The sequence below is a fragment of the Sorex fumeus genome, unplaced genomic scaffold, assembly GCF_029834395.1.
Source record: "Sorex fumeus unplaced genomic scaffold, SorFum_2.1 ptg000063l, whole genome shotgun sequence".
Taxonomy (NCBI): domain Eukaryota; kingdom Metazoa; phylum Chordata; class Mammalia; order Eulipotyphla; family Soricidae; genus Sorex; species Sorex fumeus.
The window spans coordinates 82,727,290-82,751,863 of NW_026606120.1; the positions used below are offsets into that span (position 1 = coordinate 82,727,290).

A 24,574-nucleotide genomic window follows, 5' to 3' on the forward strand; every position below is an offset into this window, starting at 1 on the left:
GCAGTGAACAGAGGTGTGCAAGTGTAAAGAGATAGTTTGCTGATTATTTAATTGGGTTGTTTTCTTAGGGCTGAGTCTGAAGAATTTTTTTTTATATTCTTGATATAAATCGTCAGGAGATGTATGATTCACCCATTTTATTTTTCCTCCTAGCTTTTCAAATTCTCAATAAAACCTTCTGCAGAGTCAACATTTAATTTTTTTTCTTTTGGGTCACACCCGGCAATGGTCAGGGGTTACTCCTGGCTTTGCACTCAGGAATCACTCCTGGCGGTGCTCAGGGACCATATGGGATACTGGGAATCGAACCCATGTCGGCCACATGCGAGGCAGATGCCTTCCCCGCTGTGCTATCGCTCTGGCCCCAACATTTAAATTTTTTTTTTTTTTTTGATGTCTCCATTTTTTTTTAATTTTTATTAGTGATACATCATGAGGTACAGTTGCAGACTTACAAATTTTTGTGCTTGGGTTTCAATTATACAATGATCAAATACCCATCTCTCCACCAGTGCCCATTTCCCACCACCATGGATCCCAGTATCCCTCCCACCTCCTATCTCCCCCCATCCCACCCTGCCTCTGTGGCAGGGCATTCCCCTTTGTTCTATCTCTCTTATTGGGTGTTGTGGTTTGCAAAAGAGGCAATTGCTGACAATCATGTTTGGTCTGTAGTCTACTTTCAGCATGCTTCTCCCATCCTGGGAGTATCCTCCCAACACCTTTATTTGGTACTCCCTTCTCTATCTGAGCTCCCTTTTTCCCTAGCATGTGTGGTTGGCCTCCAAGCCATGGAGTAAAATTCCTGGTACTAATCTCGGCCATTCTTGGACAACCAGCACTTTCATATTCATGCGTCCCTTTATATGATAAAAATTCAGTTTGCCCACATTCTCCAATTATTTTTTTTCCCCTTTATTTTATTTTATTTTTTTTAAAGTTGTAGATTTACAATTTTTTGTGCTTTGGTTTCAATTATACAATGATCAGATACCCATCCCTCCACCAGTGCCCATTTTCCACCACCATGGATAATATCCCTCCCACCCCCATCCCCCCATCCCCCCGTCTCTGTGGCAGGGCAATCCCCTGTGTTCTCTCTCTCCTTTTGGGTGTTGTGGTCTGCAAAAGAGGCATTGAGTGGCAAACATGTTCAGTCCATAGTCTACTTTCGACATGCATCTCCCCTCCTGGGAGGATCCTCCAAACATCCTTTATTTGGTGCTCCCTTCTCTATCTGAATAGCCCTTTCCTCTAGGATACCCGGCTGGCCTCTAAGTTATGGAGTAATCCTCCTGGTGCTGATCTCAGCTATTCTTGTGTATTAATCTCATACTTTGTTACTTTATATCCCCCAGATGAATGCAATCTTTCTATGTCTATCCCTCTCTTTCTGACTCATTTCGCTTAGCATGATACTTTCCATATTGTACCACTTGTCTGACAAGGGGTTGATATCCAGGATATACAAAATACTGGTTAAACTCCACAAGAAGAAAACATCCAACCCCATCCAAAAATGGGGCAATGAAATGAACAGAAACTTTCTCAAAGAAGAAATCCGAATGGCAAAAAAGCACATGAGAAAATGCTCTACATCATTAATCATCAGGGAGATGCAGATCAAAACCACAATGAGATACCATCTCACACCTCAGAGACTGGCCCACATTCAAAAGAACAAAAGCAACCGATGCTGGCGTGGATGTGGCGAGAAAGGGACACTCCTTCACTGTTGGTGGGAATGTCCACTGGTTCAGCCCTTCTGGAAAACAGTATGGACGATTCTCAAAAAATTAGAAATTGAGCTCCCATTTGACCCAGCAATACCACTCCTGGGAATATATCCCAGAGAGGCAAAAATGTATAGTCGAAGTGACATCTGCACTTGTTTGTTCATTGCAGCCCTCTTTACAATAGCCAGAAACTGGAAGAAACCTGAATGCCCAAGAACAGATGACTGGTTAAAGAAACTTTGGTACATCTACACAATGGAGTACTATGTAGCTCTTAGAAAAGATGAAGTCATGAAATTAACATTTAAATTTTTTAAGGGTTCTATACATTTACACTTTAAGTGAGATGTGTGATATATTTTGAGGTTGTTTTCAGATACCGAATGAGGTTTAGGTTGAGTTTTACTTATTTTTACATGTGGATGTCCAGTTGTTCAACAGCATAATTTGTTATAGAGACTACTGTTTCTCTATGAGTTGTACTTAAGTTGAAATTAGTTGTCAGTGTTTGTACTTGTCAGTTTCTGGGTTTTAGTCTTGTTCAGGGGTTCCAGCGTCTTACCTTTACCAATAATACATTGACCTCTCATTTGGCAGTGTCAAGTGCAAAGTGGCTTTATGTCAGTCAGATAATACAAGTCCCACACTTTATTATTTTTCAAAATGACTTTCAATTCTTGTTCCTTTTCTTTTGGCTATGAATTTTAGAATCAGTTTTTGTATATATGTGAAGAGTACTACCGTAGGAATTTTGATTGGAATTGCATGACATTGATGAATTTGGGAGAATTGATATTTCATTCTGTTTATACTCTCTGACCTCTTTTCATCAGAATTTTGTAGTTTTCAGCATATGGGTCCTTACTGTTTCCATTTTAAACCCTTTACAGATTGAATTATGGAAATGGGGAGTGAGGAAGAAAAATGGGAAAAGTTGGATGCAGAATTTGATCACTTTGTGGTAGATATGAAGCCGTTTGTTTTAAAGCTACCCCACAGATCAGGTAAGTTTGTCCTTAAGAATGAAAGTCTTAAGACTAGTATTTTGGGGTAGGGGCTGGAACAGTAGTACAGTGGGTAAGGAATTTGCTTTGTGCACGGCTGACTTGGATTTGATTCCCAGCACCCCATTGTAGTCCCCTAGGTCCCGCCAGGACTAATCTCTGAGCGCAGAGGCAGAGGTAAGCCCTGAGTACTGCTGAGTATGGTCCCAAAACTAAACAAAAGATTAACATTTTTTTCATTTGAACATTAATCAAATGCCAGTGTACATTAGGAAGGAAGAAAGGGCCCACATGTGGTGCCGGAAAGATAGTAGAGAGGGTAAGGCACTTGCCTTGGATGTGGCCGATCTGGGTTTGATTTCCAGCATCTCGTATGGTTCTTGTATGGTACCATCAGGAGTGATTCCTGCGTGAAAAGCCAGGAGTAATCCTTGAGCATTACCAGGAGTGTCCCCCCAACCCCTCAAAAAAAGAAAAGTAAAAAGAAAGGGCCCACATAAATTATCTAATTGCACAGCTTAAGATACTAGTAAGGGAATAATGAAAGGATCCTGAATCAGAAGGAAGGAAGGAAATAAACCCTAAAACTTAGAGTAGATATTAATGAATTGGAATTAAAAAATCCGAAGGATTAAATGAAACCAAGAGCTGATACTTAGAAAAAAAAACAAGATTGATAAACCACTGGCAAGACTCATAAAGAGAGAGAATCCCAGTTAACTGAACCAGAGGTGACAGGAGAGGACTCGTAGCAGATACCACAGAAATTCAAAGGATCATCAGGGACTTCAAAAATCTTTATGTCACAAAACAGAGAACCTAGAAAATAATGAATAAAATTTTTGACTCCTATAGTCTCCCAATAAGATTGGAACCAAGAAGAGACATAGAACCATAGAAATTCAAAGGACCATCAGGGATTACTTGAAAATCTTTATGCATGAAATGACAGAACCTACAAGAATGGATATAAGTTTTGACTCTTATTACCTATCAATAAGATATGGAATACCTGAATAGATTAATTACTATTAAGGAGTTGAAATGGTTATCAAAAATCTCCCCCCAAACCCAACCCAGGTGGAATTCTTCCAAATCTTTGAAGAGAACCCAAAGCCTCAGGACTCAGGAATCAGAGGGACAGACATACACCCAAACATTATCCTGATAGCAAAATCAGACAGAGATAGCACAGAAAGGGAAAACTATAGACTGATCTCCCTGATGAACACAGATGCGAAGATCCTTAACAAAATACTAGCGAATTGAATCTAGCCACACATCAGAAAAATCCTACACCATGGCCAAGTGAGATCCATTCCAGGGATGCAAGGATAGTTTAATGTACATAAATAAGTCAGCCAGCATAATGTACCATATTAATATAAGAAAAAATAAAGATGATTTGAGCAGATCAACAGAGGCATAAAAAGCATTTGACAAGATCCAACACCTGTTCATGATTGAAAAAAAAAACCCTCAATAAAATGGAAGATAAAGGAACTTTCCCTCACATAGTCAAACCCATTTTACCACAAGCCTGCAAAAAAGCATTATACTCAATGGTGAAAAACTGAGAGCCTTGTCTCTAAGGTCAGGCTAAGACAAAGATGCCCCCCTTCACCACTACTATGCAGTGTAGTATTAGAAGTCCTGGCCATAGCAAATAGGCAAGAAGGAGATATTAAAAGGACTTACAGGCAGGAAAAGAAGCTATGAAGCTTTATTTATGGATGACATGATACTATACTTGGAAAGCCCTAAAGACTACAGAAAAGCTCCTAGACACAAAGGGTGCAGTTTGCTGCCATGTGAACTGCCATGTGAGAGTATCAAGCTGAGAAAAGTTGGTCAGAGGGAGAGACTGACACAGTGATCTCTCTCTGATGCATGATATAAAGAGACATAGGAGGGGAATAACAATATCCAGAGGCAGTAGAAGCAAAGAATGTGGGGACCAGTCTGCAGTAGGCACATGGGTGGGGAGGGGGCTGGCAAGGAAGGCACAGGGAAGAGGACACAGCAGGGCGCAGGCAGGCCGTGAAATGCCAGCAGGAGGTGCAGTGCTCTGCATGAAACCCTCTCAGCCACAGTGCTGGGCTAGAAGCCACCGCGCCCAAAGTTGCAGGTCCACAGAACTTTGTTATACGTATGACAGCATGGACTATATGTTTGTATGTTTGTATATAAATCTCTCACAGAGGCAGGCTGGGGGGTGGGAGGGGCCGGGGGAATTGTGGGGGGAAGTGGACACAGCCGAGGAGATCGTTGTGGGAGTACTGTGTACCAGAAACCCAGTCATGAATATCTTGGTAATCCACGGGGACTCAATAGTATTACATAGCACTGCACTGTAGCACTGTCCTCCTGTTGTTCATCGATTTGCTCAAGCGGGCACCAGTAATGTCTCACAACAAATTGTGAGACTTGTTACTGTTTTTGGCATATTGAATATGTCACAGGTAGCTTGCCAGGCTTTGTTGTGCAGGCGAGATACTCTCGGTAGCTTGCCAGGCTCTCTGAGAGGGGCGGAGGAATTGATCCCGGGTTGGCCATGTCAGCCGCGTGCAAGGCAAACGCCTTACCCACTGTGCTATTGCTCCTGCCCATAGTATCACGTAGAAATAAAAAAAATATTTTTTCAAATAAAACACCAGACAGCAGTTTGTCAGCGTGTGGGAGGCTGGACGTCCAGTCATTATAGTAGCTGACAGCTGCTTAAGTGACAGTCCAGTTTGGCTTCTTATGTGGGGATGAGCACCAAGAAATGAAAGCTTTGTGCAATTTCTAAGTGCCCGTTCTCAGCTCTGAATGAACTCCAGGTGTCAGGAGCTGCTTCTCCTCCTTGGGGACAGCATGGGGTAGGGGGGCAGGCCCCGCCCTCTGGTCACAGCACGCAGGATGAGGCCCTCCCCAGTGCAGGGGGCCCCCCGATACAGCAGTCTCAGGGATCTCCTCCCTGCCTTCTCTGTCCCCTGAGCTGTCCTCTCTCCTTCCTTTCCCAGCTGTTCTTCACAGTGAACATTCTCCACTTGGCTGATGCTAACCCTGTACTGTGTTCTCTGCTGATGTCTGCCAGCTTAGACCTGCCGACTTTGATTCTGCACTGGGTTATCCTATAACGAATGTATCAAACCAGACTCTCATATTTCATATTTTTTAATGAAAAAATGAATTTTTGGCTCACAAAGAATTGGATGAATTAGAATCTCTGGTTCATGATGCACTGCCAGTATTGATATATATGTGACCCTCTTTAATTTGTGATGAATACTTTGGGAACTCACATCTCCATCAAGGGTGTGTACATTTACAATGATACACTTTTAATAGTCAATCGCTGTATCACTGTATCACTGTCATCCTGTTGTTCATTGATTTGCTTGAGCAGGTGCCATTAATGTCTCCATTTGTCCCAGCCCTGAGATTTTAGCAACCTCTCCTTACTTGTCCTTCCCAATGGTGCCGTATTGGAAGCACTTCCAGGGTCAGAGGAATGAGACCCGTTATTGTTACTGTTTTGGGCATATTTGATATGCCCAAAACAGTAACATATCAGAGCTTGCCAGGCTCTGCCTTGTGGGTGGGATACTCTCGGTGGCTTGTCGGGCTCTCCGAGATGGACAGAGAATGTATAGAAGAGAATACAAGCAAGTATGTTAAAACCAAACACAGTATCTACCATTTGTAATAGTTCCCCCATCATTTAGTAGAGGATTAAATTTCTTTTAGTGAACAAGTCATATTAAATTCTGGCCATCAGACTCTTGCACACATTTTGGCTTGCTGCAGGGCATCGAGGACAGGATTAGTCGGAAAACTTGCTGCTTCCGTTTATCAGTTTGGCTTCAGTACTTTATTTTCATAGGAAGTCTCTCTAACATTTCATGAGGTTTGCTTTGTGATTCTATAATCTTCAAAGCTGAAAATACAAAGGTTCTTTGGAGGCTAGCTCTTGTACTTATAGTGATAAATTCGATATGAGCAAAGTGGTAAATTTGTCTCAGCGGTTTTTGTAGTTTAAAATGGTAAATGAAAATGACCTTTAGAAATGAAGAGATTAAAGCACATTTATGATTTGTATTATATATATAATCCTCAAGTTTAGTTAGACTGATAAAAAATTATCGTGAGAATAGTTTCCATGGACCTAAAAGTTACATCACTTGATGATATAGTCAGTAGGTCATTACATACGGATTAAACTGTGCTATAGTGTTTCATTTCTAAAGTTATTTTTTTAGTGAAATTAGATATAAGTCATCTTTGGCTGTTTTCAGAGACATTAAAGGAAACCCCTAAGTAAATAAGGCACAAAGTTACTGAAAATTACTGGCTTTAGTAAATAAGACCTTTAGATCTAGTTTAAGATTCTTAAGCAAATGAGATTGCATTAAAAATAAATTAATTTTACTGAAGTAACATGCATTACAATGTTATGTAAGTCCTACTGCAAAACTTTGATTTTATCCTTCACTATCCAGTTTTCCCCTTAACGCCCTGCCCACTTTACTATTGTTCTGGTTCCTGCAAATGACAGAATTCTACGCTTTTGTGGCCACATTTCATATTAAATTTAGTTGGTAGTAATCTAGAGGTTTTTTTTCTTTTTCCTTCCACACGATTTCCTTGCATCTCCCTCACCTGGCATCGGTGACCACCCACCCTCTGGGTCCTGTCGGCGGGTCCCCTTCATGGCTTCTATCCCGTCCAGGCATGTGGCCACTTTTGTGCCCATGTGGTGCAAGTCGCGAAGTCATGCCCGAGCCGGAGCGACTGCGGAACCCTTTATTCTGACCCTGGATGTTTGGTTTTCTGGAAAAAAAAAAAGAATATCTAAAATCAATAAGCGAGACCATCGTGGTTCCTGTGTATCTCCAGAGCGTCAGAGATGCGCCCTGTGGATCCGGAAGCTGTGCGAGCCATCGGGGACTGGTGCGGGCCTGCTGGGCCGGCGGAACCGGAACCTCTACGCCAAGATGCTGCTGCACATGCTGCGGCGCGGCGTGCTCGAGGGCCCCTTCTCGCACCGGCCTGAGCCTGGCACGCTGAAGACGCTGCCCTCCTACATGGTGAGTGCCCGGACCCTGCCCTCCTGCATGGTGAGCTGCCCCTGGTGCGGGCACTGCTGGGCTCCCGTCTTCCTACATGGTGAATGCCTGGCTCCCTGCCCTCCTTCACGGTGAGCTGCCCCCTGAATGGTAGGCACTGCCCAGTTCTCTGCCCTCCTGCATTAGTGACCTGCCCCCAGGTGGTGGGCACTGCCCAGCTCCCTGCCCTCCTGGATGGTAAGCTGCCCCCAGCAGTGGGCGTCACTTGGTCACACTGCTGGTCTTTTCTCCATGGTTGAATTTTTACCCCTATCTTGAATAAAAATCAGGTATTGGCTTAGTATAGGGGTCATTCGTATTGATTTAGTCTTACCATAGTATTAAAAACAATTTTTTGGGGTGTGTTTGGGGCACACTTGGTGGTACTCGGGGTTTACTCCTGGCTCTGCACATAGGGAGCCCTCCTGCCAGTGTTCCGGGGGCCATATGGGGTGCTGGGGATTGAACCCGGGTCACACATAAGGCAAGTGCTTTTCCCTCGGTACTATCTCTCCAGCCCCTAAAAAAGTTTCTAAAATCATTGAAAGCAAGGTTTTTTTCCCTTAATGTTAACCCTTTATTTCACAATAATTTTCATTGGGCTATAATCATATATTTCCGTAAATTCCAGTTTATTGAAATTGCATCTATTATTTAAAAATTTATAAGCAGTTTTAAAAGTTACCACCCTAGTAAAAAGAGTAGTAATATGTTGAAACTGGAGTTAAAAAGTCTCTATACCTAATTTCATTGTCACAGTTATTTTGGCTGCCAAGGTGGTTATAATTATGCTTTGTTGATGAATCTTGGCCTTCTTGTTCTGTGCAACCGTGAAATATCATTCATTTCTGTGGTGCTTGAATATTTGAGAAATGCCACTGAAGTACCAGAATTTGGCAGCTGCTTTAGGATATGGACACTTTTGGTAGGGAACAAGGAAACTCCCAAGTAGTATCCAGGGTCCAGGGCCACCCAAGTAATACTGGCCCTGCTGAACCTGATGGTTCAGTGGCTTGACTGGGTGGGAAAGTGCTATTTCGGAACCACACCCAGAAGTATTCAGGGGCTCATGAGTGCCAGGGTGGAACGTGGGGCTCCATGCCTGTGAAGCATGCACTCTGGCTCTTTGACTCATCTAGTAGGCCCAAATCTAAGCATGCTTTTTTATGGGGGGACACAGGGCATACCTGGCTGTGCTCCGGGTTTTCTCCTGGTTTGTGCTCAGGAGTCTCTCCTGGCCTGCAGTACTGGGGTTGAATTGGCATCGGCTGTGTGCCAAGCAAGCACCTTACCTGCTGTGTGCTCTCTCTGGCCCCTTTACACGCATGTTTGAAAACACTGCTGTGTAGCGGCTGTTGGTATTTTTTTCAGGATCTTGTCAGCGAGAGCACAGTTCAGTGCGAAGATACACCGCACACGCTAGTGTCATTTCTGTTATTTGTGGTGGCCTCTGGAGGCCACTCCCAGCAGGGGACAAAGAAAAGCTGCGTTTTGTACCTGATTGAGATCAGGAGTCCTTGGGAAGTGGGGGTCTGGATTTTTGGATTAGGCCTCAGAGTTGGAAGGTCATGTCTCCCGTTCCTTCGAGCAGAGCTTGAGGGTTTCCGCACAGCATGGAGAGAATGATTGTAGAAGGATGCAGCCAGGGCTTTGTCTTCACCGACATGTCATGAAACCTGGCTCAGCTGAAGGGAAATAATGGGCCGATGCTATTCTTTTTTTGGGGGGGGGGGTCACACCCAGCGATGCACAGGAGTTACTCGTGGTTCATGCACTCAGGAATTATTCTTGGCAGTGCTCGGGGGACCATATGGGATGCTGGGAATCGAACCTAGGTCAGCTGCGTGCAAGGCAAATGCCCTACCCGCTGTGCTATTGCTCCAGCCCCGATGCCATTCTTAATGACTAGAGGCTGACAGTTTCTATTTTTTTTTTTCTATTTGTGTCACACCCGGCGATGCACAGGGGTTACTCCTGGCCCATCCACTCAGGAATTTCTCCTGGTGGTGCTCAGGTGACCATATGGGATGTTCGGAATCGAACCTGGGTTGGCCGCGTGCAAGGCGCCCTGTCTGCTGTGCTGTCGCTCTGACCCAAGGCTGACAGTTTCTTAAAGACTTTCTAAGATCTTCAAAGATATGAGTATGTCATACTCTGGGTTTTTTTGTTTTTTTTTTTGTTTTGTTTTGCTTTGTTTTTGGGGCCACACCCAGTGGTGCTCAGGGCTTACTCCTGCCTCTGTGATCAGGGACCACTCCTGGCGGGCTCAGGGGACCACATGAGTCAAACCTATCTTGGCTGCCTGCAAAGCAAACACCCTATCTGCTACATTATTTCTCCAGTTCCTAATGTCTTAATTTATTTTTACTGCGGTTGTTTTTATTTTTTTACCTTATCCAGCGGTGCTTAGGGATCACTCCTGGCAGTGCTCAGGAGACCAGGGGGTGCAGAGGTTGGAGCGAGGGTCAAGCATGTGCAGGCCACATGCCCAACCAGCTATTGGATCTCTACAGCCCACTTTGATTTTTACCAAATCACATATTTGATACTTCCTTAGGGGCTGGGGCAGTTAATGATATAGAAAATATAGGGGAAAACATGATTAGAACAAAACTTCCCATTTGTCATCACTTTTGTAAAACAGTTACCAGATTTTGTCATAATTTATCATTCATTATATTGTATAGAATGCAATTAGATGTAAATATGTTACCCAGTTTATGGAATGTTTTGTATTTTGCTGTACAATGAATGTTGCATTTTTGTGTATTTTTACTTAGAGTATTTTGAAAGCTTTCTTTCTTAAATCAGATTGCAACTTGATGGAAATCTTAACTCATTGTTTCATTTTAGTACATTTTGAAAGAATAATTTTTCTAATTTTTAAAAATCAGTCCATCTATTTTGATGAACCAAATCCAGCACGAGCCAAATGTTCAAGCCCAGAAGGATTGCCAGACTGGGTCCTGGGTGAGCTGGGGACAAGCGAGCACAGATGGAATGAGTCGTGGAAGCTTTCTCCGGGAGGAGATCATTCTCCGATGCAGTCACCCACTGAGACCCAAAGGTATGCTCTGAAATGGGCTTCCAGATGTGTCTTATTGCTTAGTCTGTCTTCAGAATGGGTCCATATCTCCCATTTTCCCTCTTTCAATTGTTGAGGACTGTGAAAGAATGTTGGGTGGGTTTGTTAAACAAATTTTGCTTTTGTATTCACTGTTTATTCAGTTCTATTGCACGTCAGCCACTTTTTGCCTTTTTAACCACTTTTTGGATTGTATGTGTATGTGTGTGTGTATAAGCGTATGTATTTGCATATGTTAAATGGATTATGATATGTCCATATACTGTTACTTGGATTGAGCGTCTTTAACACAACTGTTTTTCTTTATGAGAATTATATATGATAGGTATATATTTCAACAATATATTTCAATATATAATATATTTCAACAATATATACCTATCATATATATCCCCATATCTCTCTTCAAGCTGATCCTTGGATTTCTCTCCCTTTCTCCTCATTAGACAATATGTGTTTGATTTATTGAAATAATCAGGGTAAACGAAGTCCATCAAATTGCTTCCTATTAGAGTACTAAGTTTCAGTAGGGTTTTAGTACCAAAAAAGTGAATGGTTTTTGAAATTCACAGACTGATTGCTGCTTTGTCACTTTCAACTTTTAGGAAGAACAGATTTTAATGGAGCTTTTTCCAGATTTCGAGTTTTACCTTTGGCACTGTTCCCTGAAATCTTAAAATATTGGATAGTGTCAGTTGACATGAGATAGGGTACTTCTTAGCATACTTCACTTCTTGCTCTTGATAATTTTCATTTTTGACTGATTTGGGTAACAGTATCATTAAAAAAATCTTTTAAAAATTGAATCACAGTGAGATACACAGTTACAAAGTTGTTCATGATTGGATTTCAGGCATACTATGTTCCAATACTCCTCACTTCACCAGTGCAGATTTTCCATCACCAGTGTCCCAGTTTCTCTCCCCCCCTCTCCCCTTCACCCCTGCCTGCCTCTATGGCAGGCACTTTTCCTCCCCCCCCCCCCCACCATTTTCTTTCCTTTTGGGCCTTAACAGTATCATTTTAAAAAAATTTTTATTTGTGAAACACCATGAGGTACAGTTGTAGATTTACAATTTTTTTGTGCTTGGGTTTCGATTATACTGTGATCAAGTACCCATCCCTCCACCAGTGCCCATTTTCCACCACCATGGATAATATCCCTCCCACCCCCATTCCCACCATCCCACCCTGCCCCTGTGGCAGGGCATTCCCTTTTGTTCTCTCTCTCCTTTTGGGTGTTGTGGTCTGCAAAAGAGGCATTGAACTACTGTCCTCCGCTCTATCAGCTGAGCTATCGAAGGGAACAGTATCATTTTTTAACTCTACTTCTTCCTTATTTATTCCTTAATAGACTAGAAATTATTAGTCATTTGAAACGTCTTTGCAGTTGGTGTAGTCTGTTACACCCTTTTTCAGATCTCAGCTTTATGCTGGAAAGGAAAAGAGGAATGCAAAGGGAGAAACCCAGTCCCTATGAAAACGATGTTTTTTATTAGAAAGGAGAAACATTTCATTAGAAAATGAAAATGATGAGAAGCAAAAGAAGAGGTGATAAAATGAAGGAATCATCCTTCAAGAGTAAAGAGAAATGAACAGAGGACATGGTGTTAGGGGTGTTGTTAAAAACATATTTTTACATTTAAAGGAGAGTTGAAAATAGAAGAGATATATTGGTAAACTTTTTATTATCCTTCTAGGAGCTAAATGGCAGTGTAAAAGATTGTGGCCTCAATTCAGAGAAAAATAATTCACAGGCAAAAATTCTTATTTTCGGGTGAACTCCGTGAAGAGTTTGCCACATTAGTGAATTCTAAGTGTAATGAACACAGAGTTGACAGTGGAGGGTGAAATCAAGTCATTTCTCATAGCTGGAAATTGAGACCAGAGGTTGAAAATTGATTATCTTCCCAGACTATGTGAATTATCTTAATAGATTTGTCTGACTTACACAGTGTCTTTAAGATTTTTGAATGAGCCGTCGAAATTAGTGATTGGGGAATTTCACAGAAAATGGAATTTTTTGGCTTATCCAATGCTGGAACCCTGGCACTGTTTGCAGCTGTAGTTAGGAGCGAGGGCATAGGAGGGACCCTGGCTGCCGCATGTCGCTGGGAGCACTGGGCTTTGAGGGGACCCGGGCTCAGCTCACCCTGACTGTCCCTTCTGCCCTCTGCTGACGGATGCTGAGGAGTCTCTTCTCAAACATGAGCTCCACCCACCCCCACACTCTGCTTTAAGTAGGACTAAGAGGAAGAAGGAAATACTTGTTCACTCTCTATGTTCTCTCCAAAGGGGAGTGAGGGAAAGTAGATGCCAGGGATTGCCTGATCCAGAGCAGGAGGGAGGCTCTGCCATACCCCCCTGCAGAGTGCCCTGGCTGATGAACTCGTGGTCACCTGTCCCATTGAAGTCCTTGACAAATGGGCTTTATAGCAGCTGTTTTATTTTATTTTTTATTTTATTGAACCACTGTGAGATACAGTTACAAGCTTTCATGTTTGGGTTTCAGCCATACAATGTTCAAACTCCCATCCTTCCACCAGTGCACATTTCCCACCACCAATGTCCCCAGTATATCCCCCTTTTCCAACCTTCCCCCTGCCTTCATGGCAGAAAATTTTTCCCATTTTCTCTGTCTCTCTCTCTGTCTCTCTCTGTCTCTCTCTGTCTCTCTCTGTCTCTCTCTCTCTCTCTCTCTCTCTCTCCTTTTGGGCATTATGGTTTGCAATACAGATACTGAGAGATTATCGCGTTTGGTCCTTTATCTACTTTCAGCACACATCTCCCATCCCGACTGATCCCTCCAGCCATCATTGACTTAGTGATCCCTTCTCTATTCCAGCTGCCTTCTCCCCCAGCTCATGAGACAGGCTTCCAGCTATGGTGCAATCTTCATGGCCCTTGTGTCTACTGTCCTTGGGTGTCAGTCTCATTTTGTGTTATTTTATACTCCACAAATGAGTGCAGTCCTTCTGTGTCTGTCCCTGTCTTTCTGACACATTTCACTTAGCATGATACTTTCCATCTCTATCCACTTAGAAGAAAATTTCATGATTTCATCTCTCCTATTAGCTGTGTTGAGTTCCATTGTGTAGATGTACCAAAGTTTCTTTAACCAGTTGTCTGTTCTTGGACACTCGGGTTGTTTCCCGACTTTGGGGATTGTGAACAGTGTGATAGCAGCTGATTAAGATGCTTCCAGTATCTCCTCAGGTTCCTGAAGATAGGAGATGGGCTTCTGATGGTCACCAAAGGTTTCAGGAGAAAGGACTTTTGCTGCCTTGGAACATGGGATGAGTATTTCTCATGCAGTGCCCGGGGACTTTTCTGGAACATGAAGCCGTAGTCCTGCCCTCACAGTGGTGACCCTCAGCGCTTCTCTTTGTTCACCCCCACAGCATCATGTAGTGGGGCAGGTGACCCAGGCAGGAGGCCTCTGTCATGGGCGGTCTTCAGGCCCCCGTCAAGAGAACATCACCGGCACCTCCTGTGCTGGGCCTGTAGAGGCGCCTGGCTCCTGTCAGGGTGCTCAGGTGGAGATGGCTCTGTATTTCTCCCGTGAGTGTCCCCGTGCCCCGTGTCTCTGGGGCTGGATGTCGGGGGAGCCGTGTTGCGGACTCAGGGCCGGGGCGTGCCTGGAGCATGGAGGGATTGACAGACCCTGCCCGAACTCAGCTTGATGCCAGCAGCGTCTGTGCAGGGGCCTGGCCTCGCGGGCACAAACCCAGCAGGGTTAGAGAGCACCAGGGAAGGGGTAGGCCAGCATCTCCTGTACCTGCAGATTCCCTGCACATTCCCTGCACACAGCACGGGTCAGTGGGAGGACCCGGAAGGAGGCGAGGAGGTCAGGCTCTCCTCTTCCCGTCGGGGGTTGGAGGTCACCAAGGCCAGAGGCATGCCAGGAGCATCCGGACAGAACCCCCCCCCCCCCACCGCCCCCTTCCTTCCTGTTCTTCAGCTTGCCTTAATCAGGGGATTAAAATGATGGAAAGACATTCTATAGGCTATCACTAGCATGTCTTAGTGGCTCCTGCCAAAACAGAACAATCTTCACACTGTTTCCTATATGGACACTTGTTTGTAAGCATGGTCAGCAGTTCTTCATAACAGACAATACAAAATGTATTCTTTTGGTTGTGTTTTGGGAGAGGGATTACGGTTTGGGATGGAAACATCCTGAATTTGATTGTGGGAAGGTGTAATAGTGGTGGGATTGGTGTTAGAATATTAAGTGTAATCAAATATTGTGAACTAACTTATAAAATAAAAAAATTTAAAAAAATCATGGAAAGGTTTCCTCCGCACATACCTCCGCCTCTTTGTGGTTTCACGTCCAGGGAGGCATGGGAGAAGGAAAACTGACATTTGTTTTACCCTCGAGACCGTCAGGTGGCCTGTCGGGCCAGCCTGGGGCTGTGTGGTCGCAGCTGAGAAGAAGGGCGGCGGCTGTCCCAGAGGCTGCCTGCGTCCTTCCCTCCAGCCGTGATTGCTGCTGCATGGACACGCCGAGCTCACAGAGCAGCCGGCCGCCACGGGCCTCGCACAGCCCGGCAGTTCTGCAAGAAATTGTTTTAAAAAGTTTAAGAGGCTTATAATATCTGACACATGTATGTTTTTATAGTGAATAATTTATTGTTACTTAGAACTGAAGTTTAATGCGGCCTCATAAATTTTTACAACCACTTCAACTTGTCCTTTGAAAAGCCTCTTTTAATCTTAAAAGATTTTTCCCCTTAGTGTTTCTTTTTTGATCACTTTATAAAATCCTGCTTTACTTAGACCTTTTTGTATGTGAAGTATTTCTAATGGCATTTTAGATTATGCTGTTTGTGTCCTAGCCTTTTTTTTTTTTTTTATGTTATTAAAGATGCAGAGTCCTTTTGAAGACCCTTTGTTACGAATCCCCATTTAAAGCCAGTGGCACCTTTCCTGGGGCTTTCTTCTTCCTATAGGATATGGCATGTGGCCTTATTCTGACTGCGTTAGAAGTTGGTGAGGGCTCTGTTTTATCAGGCGGGTGATTGTGCGTCCCTGTTCCCACCAAACACACTTTACCTCCTTACTGCAGTGGGCTAGCGGGCTTCTGCTTCCGACTCTACACACAGCCCCATCCTGGTTTTATCCTGTGTTTGCCTTTTGCATCTGTCTTTGTTTCACTTTAGGCCATGACCCGTGCTTTTGGAAACCCACTCTCCACGTTGTTCTGCTGTTTACTAGAGACTGGGTGTTGTCGAAACGGCTGCCGTTTCTTCGAAGAAGCGCTGCTTAGCTAAGTTTGGAGCGGGGCCTAACCGTGCGGTTCTGATACCGCAGGCTTCGATCTCATTCCTGATAGTTTGCTTACCTGCGTTTTAGTTCCCCAACCTCGAGCCTTGTCCAGATGCATTACTTCCCGGCCATCTTGCTGATGCCCACTGTGGAGATCCGACAGTGACCTTGTTTGTTTGGGTGGCTTTCGGATGGCCCCGTTATCCTCCTCTGGGTGTCCCCGACTTCTCAGCCTTACAACCATTCCCCCTCAAGTGGGGCAGCACGTGAGACTGGGTTTTTTCCAGAACACGGCAGAGGGGAGTGTTTTCCTACTTTTCTTGTGGTCCCGAGGCGCCCCACAGACACAGTGACAGAATTGACGTGTGTGGCCCAGAGCTGTGCAGCGTTTAATCCAGTTATTAATCTTCATCTTAGAAATGTATGCTGTCTGTAGTACAGTTTTGTTGCAAAATACCCCGTGTAGAAATACATAGAGTTACACGGCCAAGTTCTCTCCTGGTCTTCTCTGTTCTGTATTCCTCACGAGAGCTGCTTGTCATCAGCAATTTGTTGCGTGTGATTTGATAATAGATGTACACTTATCCAGTCAAAATCGCACATTGTGTCATACTACACGCATTTGTTCTGAGGCTTCCCCCCCCGACCTTTAACTTATGTCCTAACCCTGTGTTCTGTAGTCTGTATTCATTTTTAATAATCTGGACTGTAGTTTTACTATAGTGTAACCCTTCCTTGCTGCTTTCAGGTCTGTTATCAAGAATATCCTTGTATTTATACTGTTCCGTACCTGCCTGTGCTTTCATCTCATGGTTCCCAGGAAAGGAATGGTTCTTTTTAATAGCTAAGCACATTAGCGAACTGAATTGGTGAACTCTTATTCTGAACTCTTGGAATTATTAGTCGGTTCATTTTGTGCACTGGTGATATGCTGGTGATGGGTGAGTAGAAAAAATCACTAAGGTAACAGATTGAAATGGAGCCTTTAAAATACAGCGAGCTTCTCATGGTGTGTATGTGTATGGGATGCCGAGGGTCGAACCCGGCTTGGCTGCATGCCAGGCAAGCGCCTTGCCCAATGTACTCTTGCTCTGGCCCCTCTACGTGTATTTAAAAGTGGATATATGGATTAAGATATTTACATGTGCATTAAATGTTCCTGGTGTCACATAGAAAACTTTTTCCTGTAGAGTGTAACAATCTGGAGAGGAAAGTTGACATTCTTTTTAAACCTTTGTGCCTATGTTATATTAAGTAACGTGCCCTTTTTTAGACAGATACTGTCAAATTTTCCTCCAAACTGAGCTCTTGGGTAAAATGTGCAGGATTCCCAGGTCATATAAATGATGGCAATTACTGAATGCCTTCGTTTAAATAACCAATATCTAACAGACACGTAGATTTATAAGTGAACTTTCCCCAGTAAACACTGAATATCTGTGGATTCTACTGTTCTTCTAATTTCTTTTTTGTTTATTTTTGTTTGGGACCACAGCTGGTGTTGCTCATTACTCCTGGCCCTGCACTCAGGGACTGCTCCTGGAGGTGCTTGGGGAACCATATGTGGTGTGGGGATTGAGCCTAGGTCAGCCGCGTGCGTGCAAGGCCAGTGTCCTGCCTGCCGTACTGTCTTTCCAGCCCTTGTTTTTCTCATTTCTGAAGCAGGCACCAAGTAAGGCAAGTTGTATCATTTATACTGCACTCACCCTGTGCTGCTAGATACTGTTGTAGAAGTATGCTGGAAGTTTTCTATAAGTCATGTTGATCATCTGGTGTCAAACTGTAGTATTGGTGACTGTTTTTGTGTTCTGAATGAAACACGGCTTCAGTAAGGTGAGTCAGCTTTCTGAGTGATGGATCCAGTATTGGAATCCAGAGTTCGTGTTCCCAGAAGGCCCTGTTCTGCCCCCCGGGCCGTTTTGGCCCAGTATCCTATGTGGAAAGTATGCGGGAACCGCACTTACCGTTCTTCCCAGCGGAGCTGCAGCTGCAGCCCCTCGCCACCGTGTCTTTGTTCTTGGTTATTCCAGGTTGAGGTCTAGCCATTGTTCCAGTCTCGCCACTGACACTTGGCAACTGTTTGTTGTCAGGCAAGTTCTTGAAGTTTTAAACGTCAGTTTCATCTTCTGTAACATGGAGGTGTGTGCGTGTGACATGCGGCTTATATGCCCACCTCCTCCTCGGCTTCCTCTTCCCCCTCCTCCTCCTGCTCCCCTCCTCTTCCCACTTGCCTCTCCCTCTCCTCCACCCCCCCTTCCTCCTCCTCCTCCCCTGCTCCTTTCCTCCTCCCCCTTCTTCCACTCCTCCTCCTCCTCCCCCTCCTCCCCCTCCTCCACCTCTGCCCCTTTCCCTCCCCCTCGTGATTGCCATTCTAATTGCCCCTGAGGTGTTTGCTTATCAGATTGTTGCTCTTGTTTCTCTTTCTCTAAAGATCTAATCTTCCCAGAAGGTGTTATCTTAAAACCCACTGGTCATCGATTTTTCTGTTAACTAAAATTCTCTCTGTGTTCTTGATAAGAAATTAAATGTGCCGAAAGATTCCAAGAAGTCTATGCAGAAGGATTCGGATTTATGTGAATCCAGTATAGTCTTTGGGTAAAGAGCAGCAACGTTACTTACAGAGAGGCCCCAGGAGTTTATTGAGGTGACTCGTGAGTGCTCTGTGGGGTTGGAGGACAGGGCGGCCCGCCCTCTCTCTGTGCTCTGTCACCCTGCGTGAGAAGTTGGCTGTGTCATATTTTGACCTCAGCTCACTCCCTCTCTGTGGTGTTTTTATGTGTTATCCCAGAGGCAGAACACATGACGAACGGGCTCTAATTTTGTTTACAATTCTGTTTAAAAATGTTTTGAAGATTCCTCTTCAATGTCATATAACGATTTTTAATGATTTCAGAGAGGTATGATGTGGTCTGATAGCTTATCATCAAAGTGAAGTTAGGTTTGGGGGCAGGGAAAGATGAGAAACGATGATTTATGGCTCTTATTACTTATACTTGAAACTTTGAGTTAGAAATTGGGCGAGGATAAAAGGACTCAATGTTGGGTCAACCGTGGACCTGAAATACTGCTCTGTAAAAGTGTAACTGCAAAAAGCAGACATTGGTTTAGCTTTCTTTAGGTGATGCTTTCTAAAGAACCATCTAGATTACTGACTGCCCGCGTCTCGGCCTGTGACAGGCATTTCTCTCCTCTTTCCCTCTGCCTCCTTCCTCCATTCGCCTCTCTCCATCCCCTCCTTTCTCCTCACCTTCTCCTTACATTTCTCTAAATAAAACTGTTCCACTGGAGGAAAAAAAACCCTACAGGAGTGTGGTTAATGATATTCAGAATTCCTTTCATTATTCATTGCTTTTAATTTAATTTATTTAATTTTTATTAGTGAAACACCATGAGGTACAGTTGTAGACTTACAAATCTTTGTGCTTGGGTTTCAGTTATACGATGATCGAGTACCCATCCCTCCACCAGTGCCCATTCTCCACCACCATTGATCCCAGTATTCCTCCTACCACCACCCCTATCCCTCCCCAACCCAGCCCATCCCACCCCGCCTCTGTGGCAGGGCATTCCCTTTTGCGCTCTCTCTCTCTCTCTCTCTCTCTCTGTCTCCTTTTGGGTGTTGTGGTTTGCAATAGAGGTATTGAATGGCAGTCATGTTTGGTCTATAGTCTACTTTCAACATATTCGTTGCTTTTTAAATATAGATTTAGGTGAACTTTATATGAAGTTTTATCTTTTCCCCTAGGTCACGTTCCCTAAATAATAAGTGTATTCATATCTATAGGAATGGATTTGGAGAATAATGATCCTATTTTAAATGATTATAGAGGGTTGTAATTTTTCCATCATGCTTTAATGAGATCTTTCCGTGGGTTATTTGATGCTAGATTTCAGTTTGGAATGAACTATCTAATTATAGTCTTGCCCTTATGGAAAATATGATGGAAAATATGATTTGCTTTACAATGATTGTCTTTCTGATGTGGGTTTCCAGGAATGTACTGTGGCAAAAAGGAACTGGAAATGTCCTTTAAAAATAACTCCCATTGCCCTGAGCGTTTCATTCGCTTGTACAGTTCGATGGCGTAGCCAGCAGAGGGCGATCAAGTATAGTGAAAAGGCACCGAGGCGCGTGACCTCACGGAGCAACGCTTTCACTTTAAAAATGATTATTTTTTACTCCGTATACCCAAACGATATCGTGGAATCTTGCTTTGTTAAGATACGTGTTATAGGTAAATAGCATTGACATGATGAGTTGCTGTCCCTGCTCCTAAAATGTGTGATGCACGTAGGAGGGAGCCAATAATCCCCTCTCCTTTCTCAGAGGTGTTACGGGCATCGATCCATGCGGTTAGGATTGCCCTTAGTTGGTTCTCAAATATCATTCACCAAATATGCGCTCCTTTCATTCAAGAATTGCCATGTAGTGTGGTAAAGATGTCTTCTCCTGCAGCACTGGGCCCTGGGATTGCTGGGCTGGTGGAAACGTGCCCACCGTGCAAGCAGGACTCGGAGTGCGCTGGTGGGACTGACAACGGTTAGCTGTCCGCTGGTGATTAATGTCCCTCTGCTGGGCTTGGAGTTCTGGGCCTGCATCTAGAGCACTGTAGAACCGCAGCCACATGGGGGCAGTGGTCAGCGGGACTGGCTGGGGACAGGAGTGGGCTCCGGTGTCTCGGGTCAGGCTTGAAGTTCCCGGGTCTCTCTCGTGGCTGACAGTTCCGGCTCGACTCCCCAGAAAAGCTTTTGGAAAGAAAGATGAATCCTTTTCCTTCAAACAAAACCATTTCTCCTTACTGGGTTTTGATTCAGGAAGCACATGAGGTGTGGAACAGCTCTGGATAATTTGACTCTGGGGGTGCCGTGGACTCCTGGAAGGTGGACACTTCCTCCGGAGCTCAAGAGGTCAGACTGCTGCCTAAATGGGGAGTGGACACTGGGGGCTGGGGGGATGGGCTGAGACGCTCGCCTTGGACACCCTCGGGGCTGGGGGGAAGGGGCCATCATACTTGCCTTGCGCATAGCCAACCCTGGTGTGTTCCTTGGCTCTTTGCCCAAAAGGTCACTCCCGGCTGCTAAGTTATCACTGGGAATGGACTGCAAACCCTTGAACACCGCCAGGGAGGGCCCCCCAAAAAGCTATATTGTAATTAATCACGTACAACAAAGCAAATCAGGGAAGGTGGAACAAGATTTTATAAGACATCTGCCTGCCAGTTTATAAAGACATGATCACAAGATGTAGCCAGAGGACATAGTAACTTTTTGGCAAATAAGAGAGAAAAACTGACATCATTTTTAATTAAAAAAAAAAAGAACGATCAGGAACGTCATAAAGGATGGTGCAGTGGCTAATCAGAAAGAGGTACTCATGATCACCAGTAATGAGGGAATGCGCAAACCAAACCGTTCCTCCACCGGACATGAATGGTAGGAGAAGCCTGACAAACTGGATACTGTCCCCAACGGGGAGTGAGAGACTTTGAAATCCTCCTGGTAATAATGTAAATGGCGGCAACTGTTTTGGGAATACTTCTTAGATAACAGAATACATGTAGGTACACTAAAAACATGGAAGAAAGAAGGCTCATGGGAGATTTCTTTCTTTCTTTTTTTTTTTTTTTTTGCTTTTTGGGTCGCACCCAGCGATGCTCAGGGGTTCCTCCTGGCTCTGCACTCAGGAATTACTCCTGGCGGTGCTCCGGGGACCATATGGGATGCTGGGAATCGAAGCCTGGTGGGCTGTGTGCAAGGCAAACGCCCTCCCTGTTGTGCCCCAGACTCAGAGATTTATTTCTAACAGCCCAAATGTGGGTACTCCAGCGTCCAGCATTCTCGGGGAGGAACAAAATTGTAAAATAAATATAAGGCCATTCTTTCCGAACCTATTTTATTCAATTTACAAAATGCTGGCAACCACTTCTTGCCCTTGCCTTCATAAATACCTCAGACTGATAATTGCATATTGCTGTTGGGGTGTCCTGAGCCAGTGTCTGTATAACAAATGTCGTCACCGAGGAGAGTGACGGAGGCTCAGCAACGTTCCCACGGTCACTCAGTGGGCTCTCGTGCTGACCGCCCCTCCTCTGTGAGCCGAGCTCAGGCAATTTTGGTTGGTGCAAATCCTTCCACTGTGGCCAAGTTCAGGCTCCCTCTGTGTCATCACCAAATACACCGGGAGGAGGTGTGATGCTGCGTCTCTGAGCTCACGGGCCCTCTCCCCACGCAGCCTACGAGCCTGGGGGGGGGGGGGCATCCATGCACCATGCACCACACCGCCTCCTGCTCTCTCCACGTCTTTCTGTGTCTGCAGCCCAGCTACACGTGGGAACACGAAGGCAGTGCATGCGTGCGCCTTCAAAATCACACCTCATTTCCAAAGCTCAGAGTTTTTTATGTTTTGCCGTGCACATTCTAATAGAAATGGCATTATTAATACAAAGCCATTTCTTTTTTTAATTAGTGGAAGGGAGCAGTGGCTTCGCTCTAAAAGAACTTAGAAATAATTTATTTTCTGTCATCTGCACCTGTGTGTTCTACAGTTAGTATTGCAGTTCATTTGTGATATATAATAAACACACACACAGAGAGAGAGAGAGAGAGAGAGAGAGAGAGAGAGAGATATGTTGTCTTTCACTTTTACTTTTTTTTTTTGTCTTTTGTTTGGGGGATTTGGGGCCACACCTGGGAGTGCTCAGCGGCTATTCTTGACTCTGTGCCCAGGGATCCCTCCTCTCAGGATTGTTCTGTGCCGAGTCCCAAGGACGTGCTGCCACCTGTGCCCTGCCCTGCCCTGGGGGCTTGGGGGCCTCCATGGCCGCCCCTCACAGTTGGGGCATGTGGAATGGAGCTGGGGTCCAACTCCAGTCCCGGCACTTACGAAGCAGACACCTCTCGCCGCCGAGCTTCCTGTCCTGCCCAGAGAATAGTCCTGCCAGCTGTTTCTGGTGCGGTGGGTTTCTTTTGTGGTGGAAATAGGTAATTTTTGTTACTTTCTAGAAGCTTTCCTTTTATTTCTCTTTTATTTTTCTATTTTTTTAAAAAAATTATTTTTTAAATTGAGTCACCATGAGATGCACAGTTGCAAAGCTGTTCATGATCGGGGTTCAGTCATACAATGATTCAGCACCCATCCCTCCACCAGTGTCCATTTCCCACCACCAATGACCCCAGTTTCCCTCCTGCCACCCCCCTGCCCCCCTTCCCCACAATCCGCCTTTATGGCTCTATGACAGGCACTTTCCTTCTCTTCCTCTCTCTCCCCTTCTCTCTCTCTCTGCCTTTCTCCCCCCACCCCCCATTCTGGGCACTGTGGTCTGCAACACAGATTCTTGGAAGTTATCATGTTTGTTCCTTTTCCTGCTTTCAGCATGCAGATCCTGTCCCGAGTGATCATTTCCAACCATCTTTGCCATAAAGGTTCCTTCTCTATCTCAACTTACTTCTCCTCCAGCACTTGAGGCGGGCTGCCAACCATAGACTAACCCTCCTGGCCCTTGTGTCTCTCTTTTAAATACATGTGGTGGTTCACATGTATTATATACCATGTGGCACGTATAGCCCTGTCCTCCCGTTGTTCATCGATTTGCTCAAGCGGGCACCAGTAACGTCTCACAGCAAATTGTGAAACTTGTTACTGTGTTTGGCATATTGAATACATCACAGGGAGCTTGCCAGGCTTTGTCGTGTGGGCGAGATACTCTCGGTAGCTTGCCGGGCTCTCTGAGAGGGGTGGAGGAATTGAACCAGGGTCGGCCTTGTTGGCCTCGTACAAGGCAGATGCCTTACCCACTGTGCTATGTGGCACATTTAGAATTTATTTTTAAATTCAGGCAGGGGGGCCACATCTGGTGGTGCTCAGGGCTTAACTGTGGCTCTGTACTCAAGGGTCACTCCTGGGATCACTCAGGGGACCTACGCAGCATTGGGATCACACTGGGGTTCGCCATGTACCTTAATTCCTGATTTTCTCATTGGAATTAATTTTCATGTGTGAAGTGAGTTAGGGGCCGTTGCCACCCCCCTCCCGTTATATTGACACCATTATTATAAATCAGGATTTTGTGTGTGTCTGTGTGGGGTGTTATTTTTGGATAGTATCCTTCACTGGCAGGTTTATCTTGGTGTTGATACGATGTTACATTAAATACTGTAGTTTTTAAAAGAAATACTGAGCTTCAGGATCAGGGCAGTAGCCCAAGTAGTTGCCTACCTGCTGTGCTTATGCAAAACCCAGAATTCAGTCCCCAGCCCTGCACGGCCCTCAACACCATGGAGGAGTTCTGTGACCTCGCACCGCGGGCCATGGCTCCTAGTGACACACACTTGTAGTTTAGCACAATCACACAGACACTCTGCTTCACTCAGCGCTGTCCTGGCTCTCCT

The 24,574-nt window shown here is 44.8% G+C and overlaps 1 protein-coding gene across 1 annotated transcript in view; it reads left to right on the top strand.

Moving 5' to 3' along the window:
- Positions 1-2,631: 2,631 nt before the first annotated feature.
- Positions 2,632-24,574, top strand: part of CEP112 (centrosomal protein 112) — a 468,287-nt gene continuing 446,344 nt past the window's right edge. The window contains exons 1-4 of the mRNA XM_056127155.1: positions 2,632-2,740; positions 7,622-7,812; positions 10,725-10,897; positions 17,849-17,858. Coding sequence (XP_055983130.1) covers positions 2,635-2,740; positions 7,622-7,812; positions 10,725-10,897; positions 17,849-17,858 — 480 coding nt within the window. The 5' untranslated portion in view covers positions 2,632-2,634. The remainder of the gene's footprint in view (positions 2,741-7,621; positions 7,813-10,724; positions 10,898-17,848; positions 17,859-24,574) is intronic.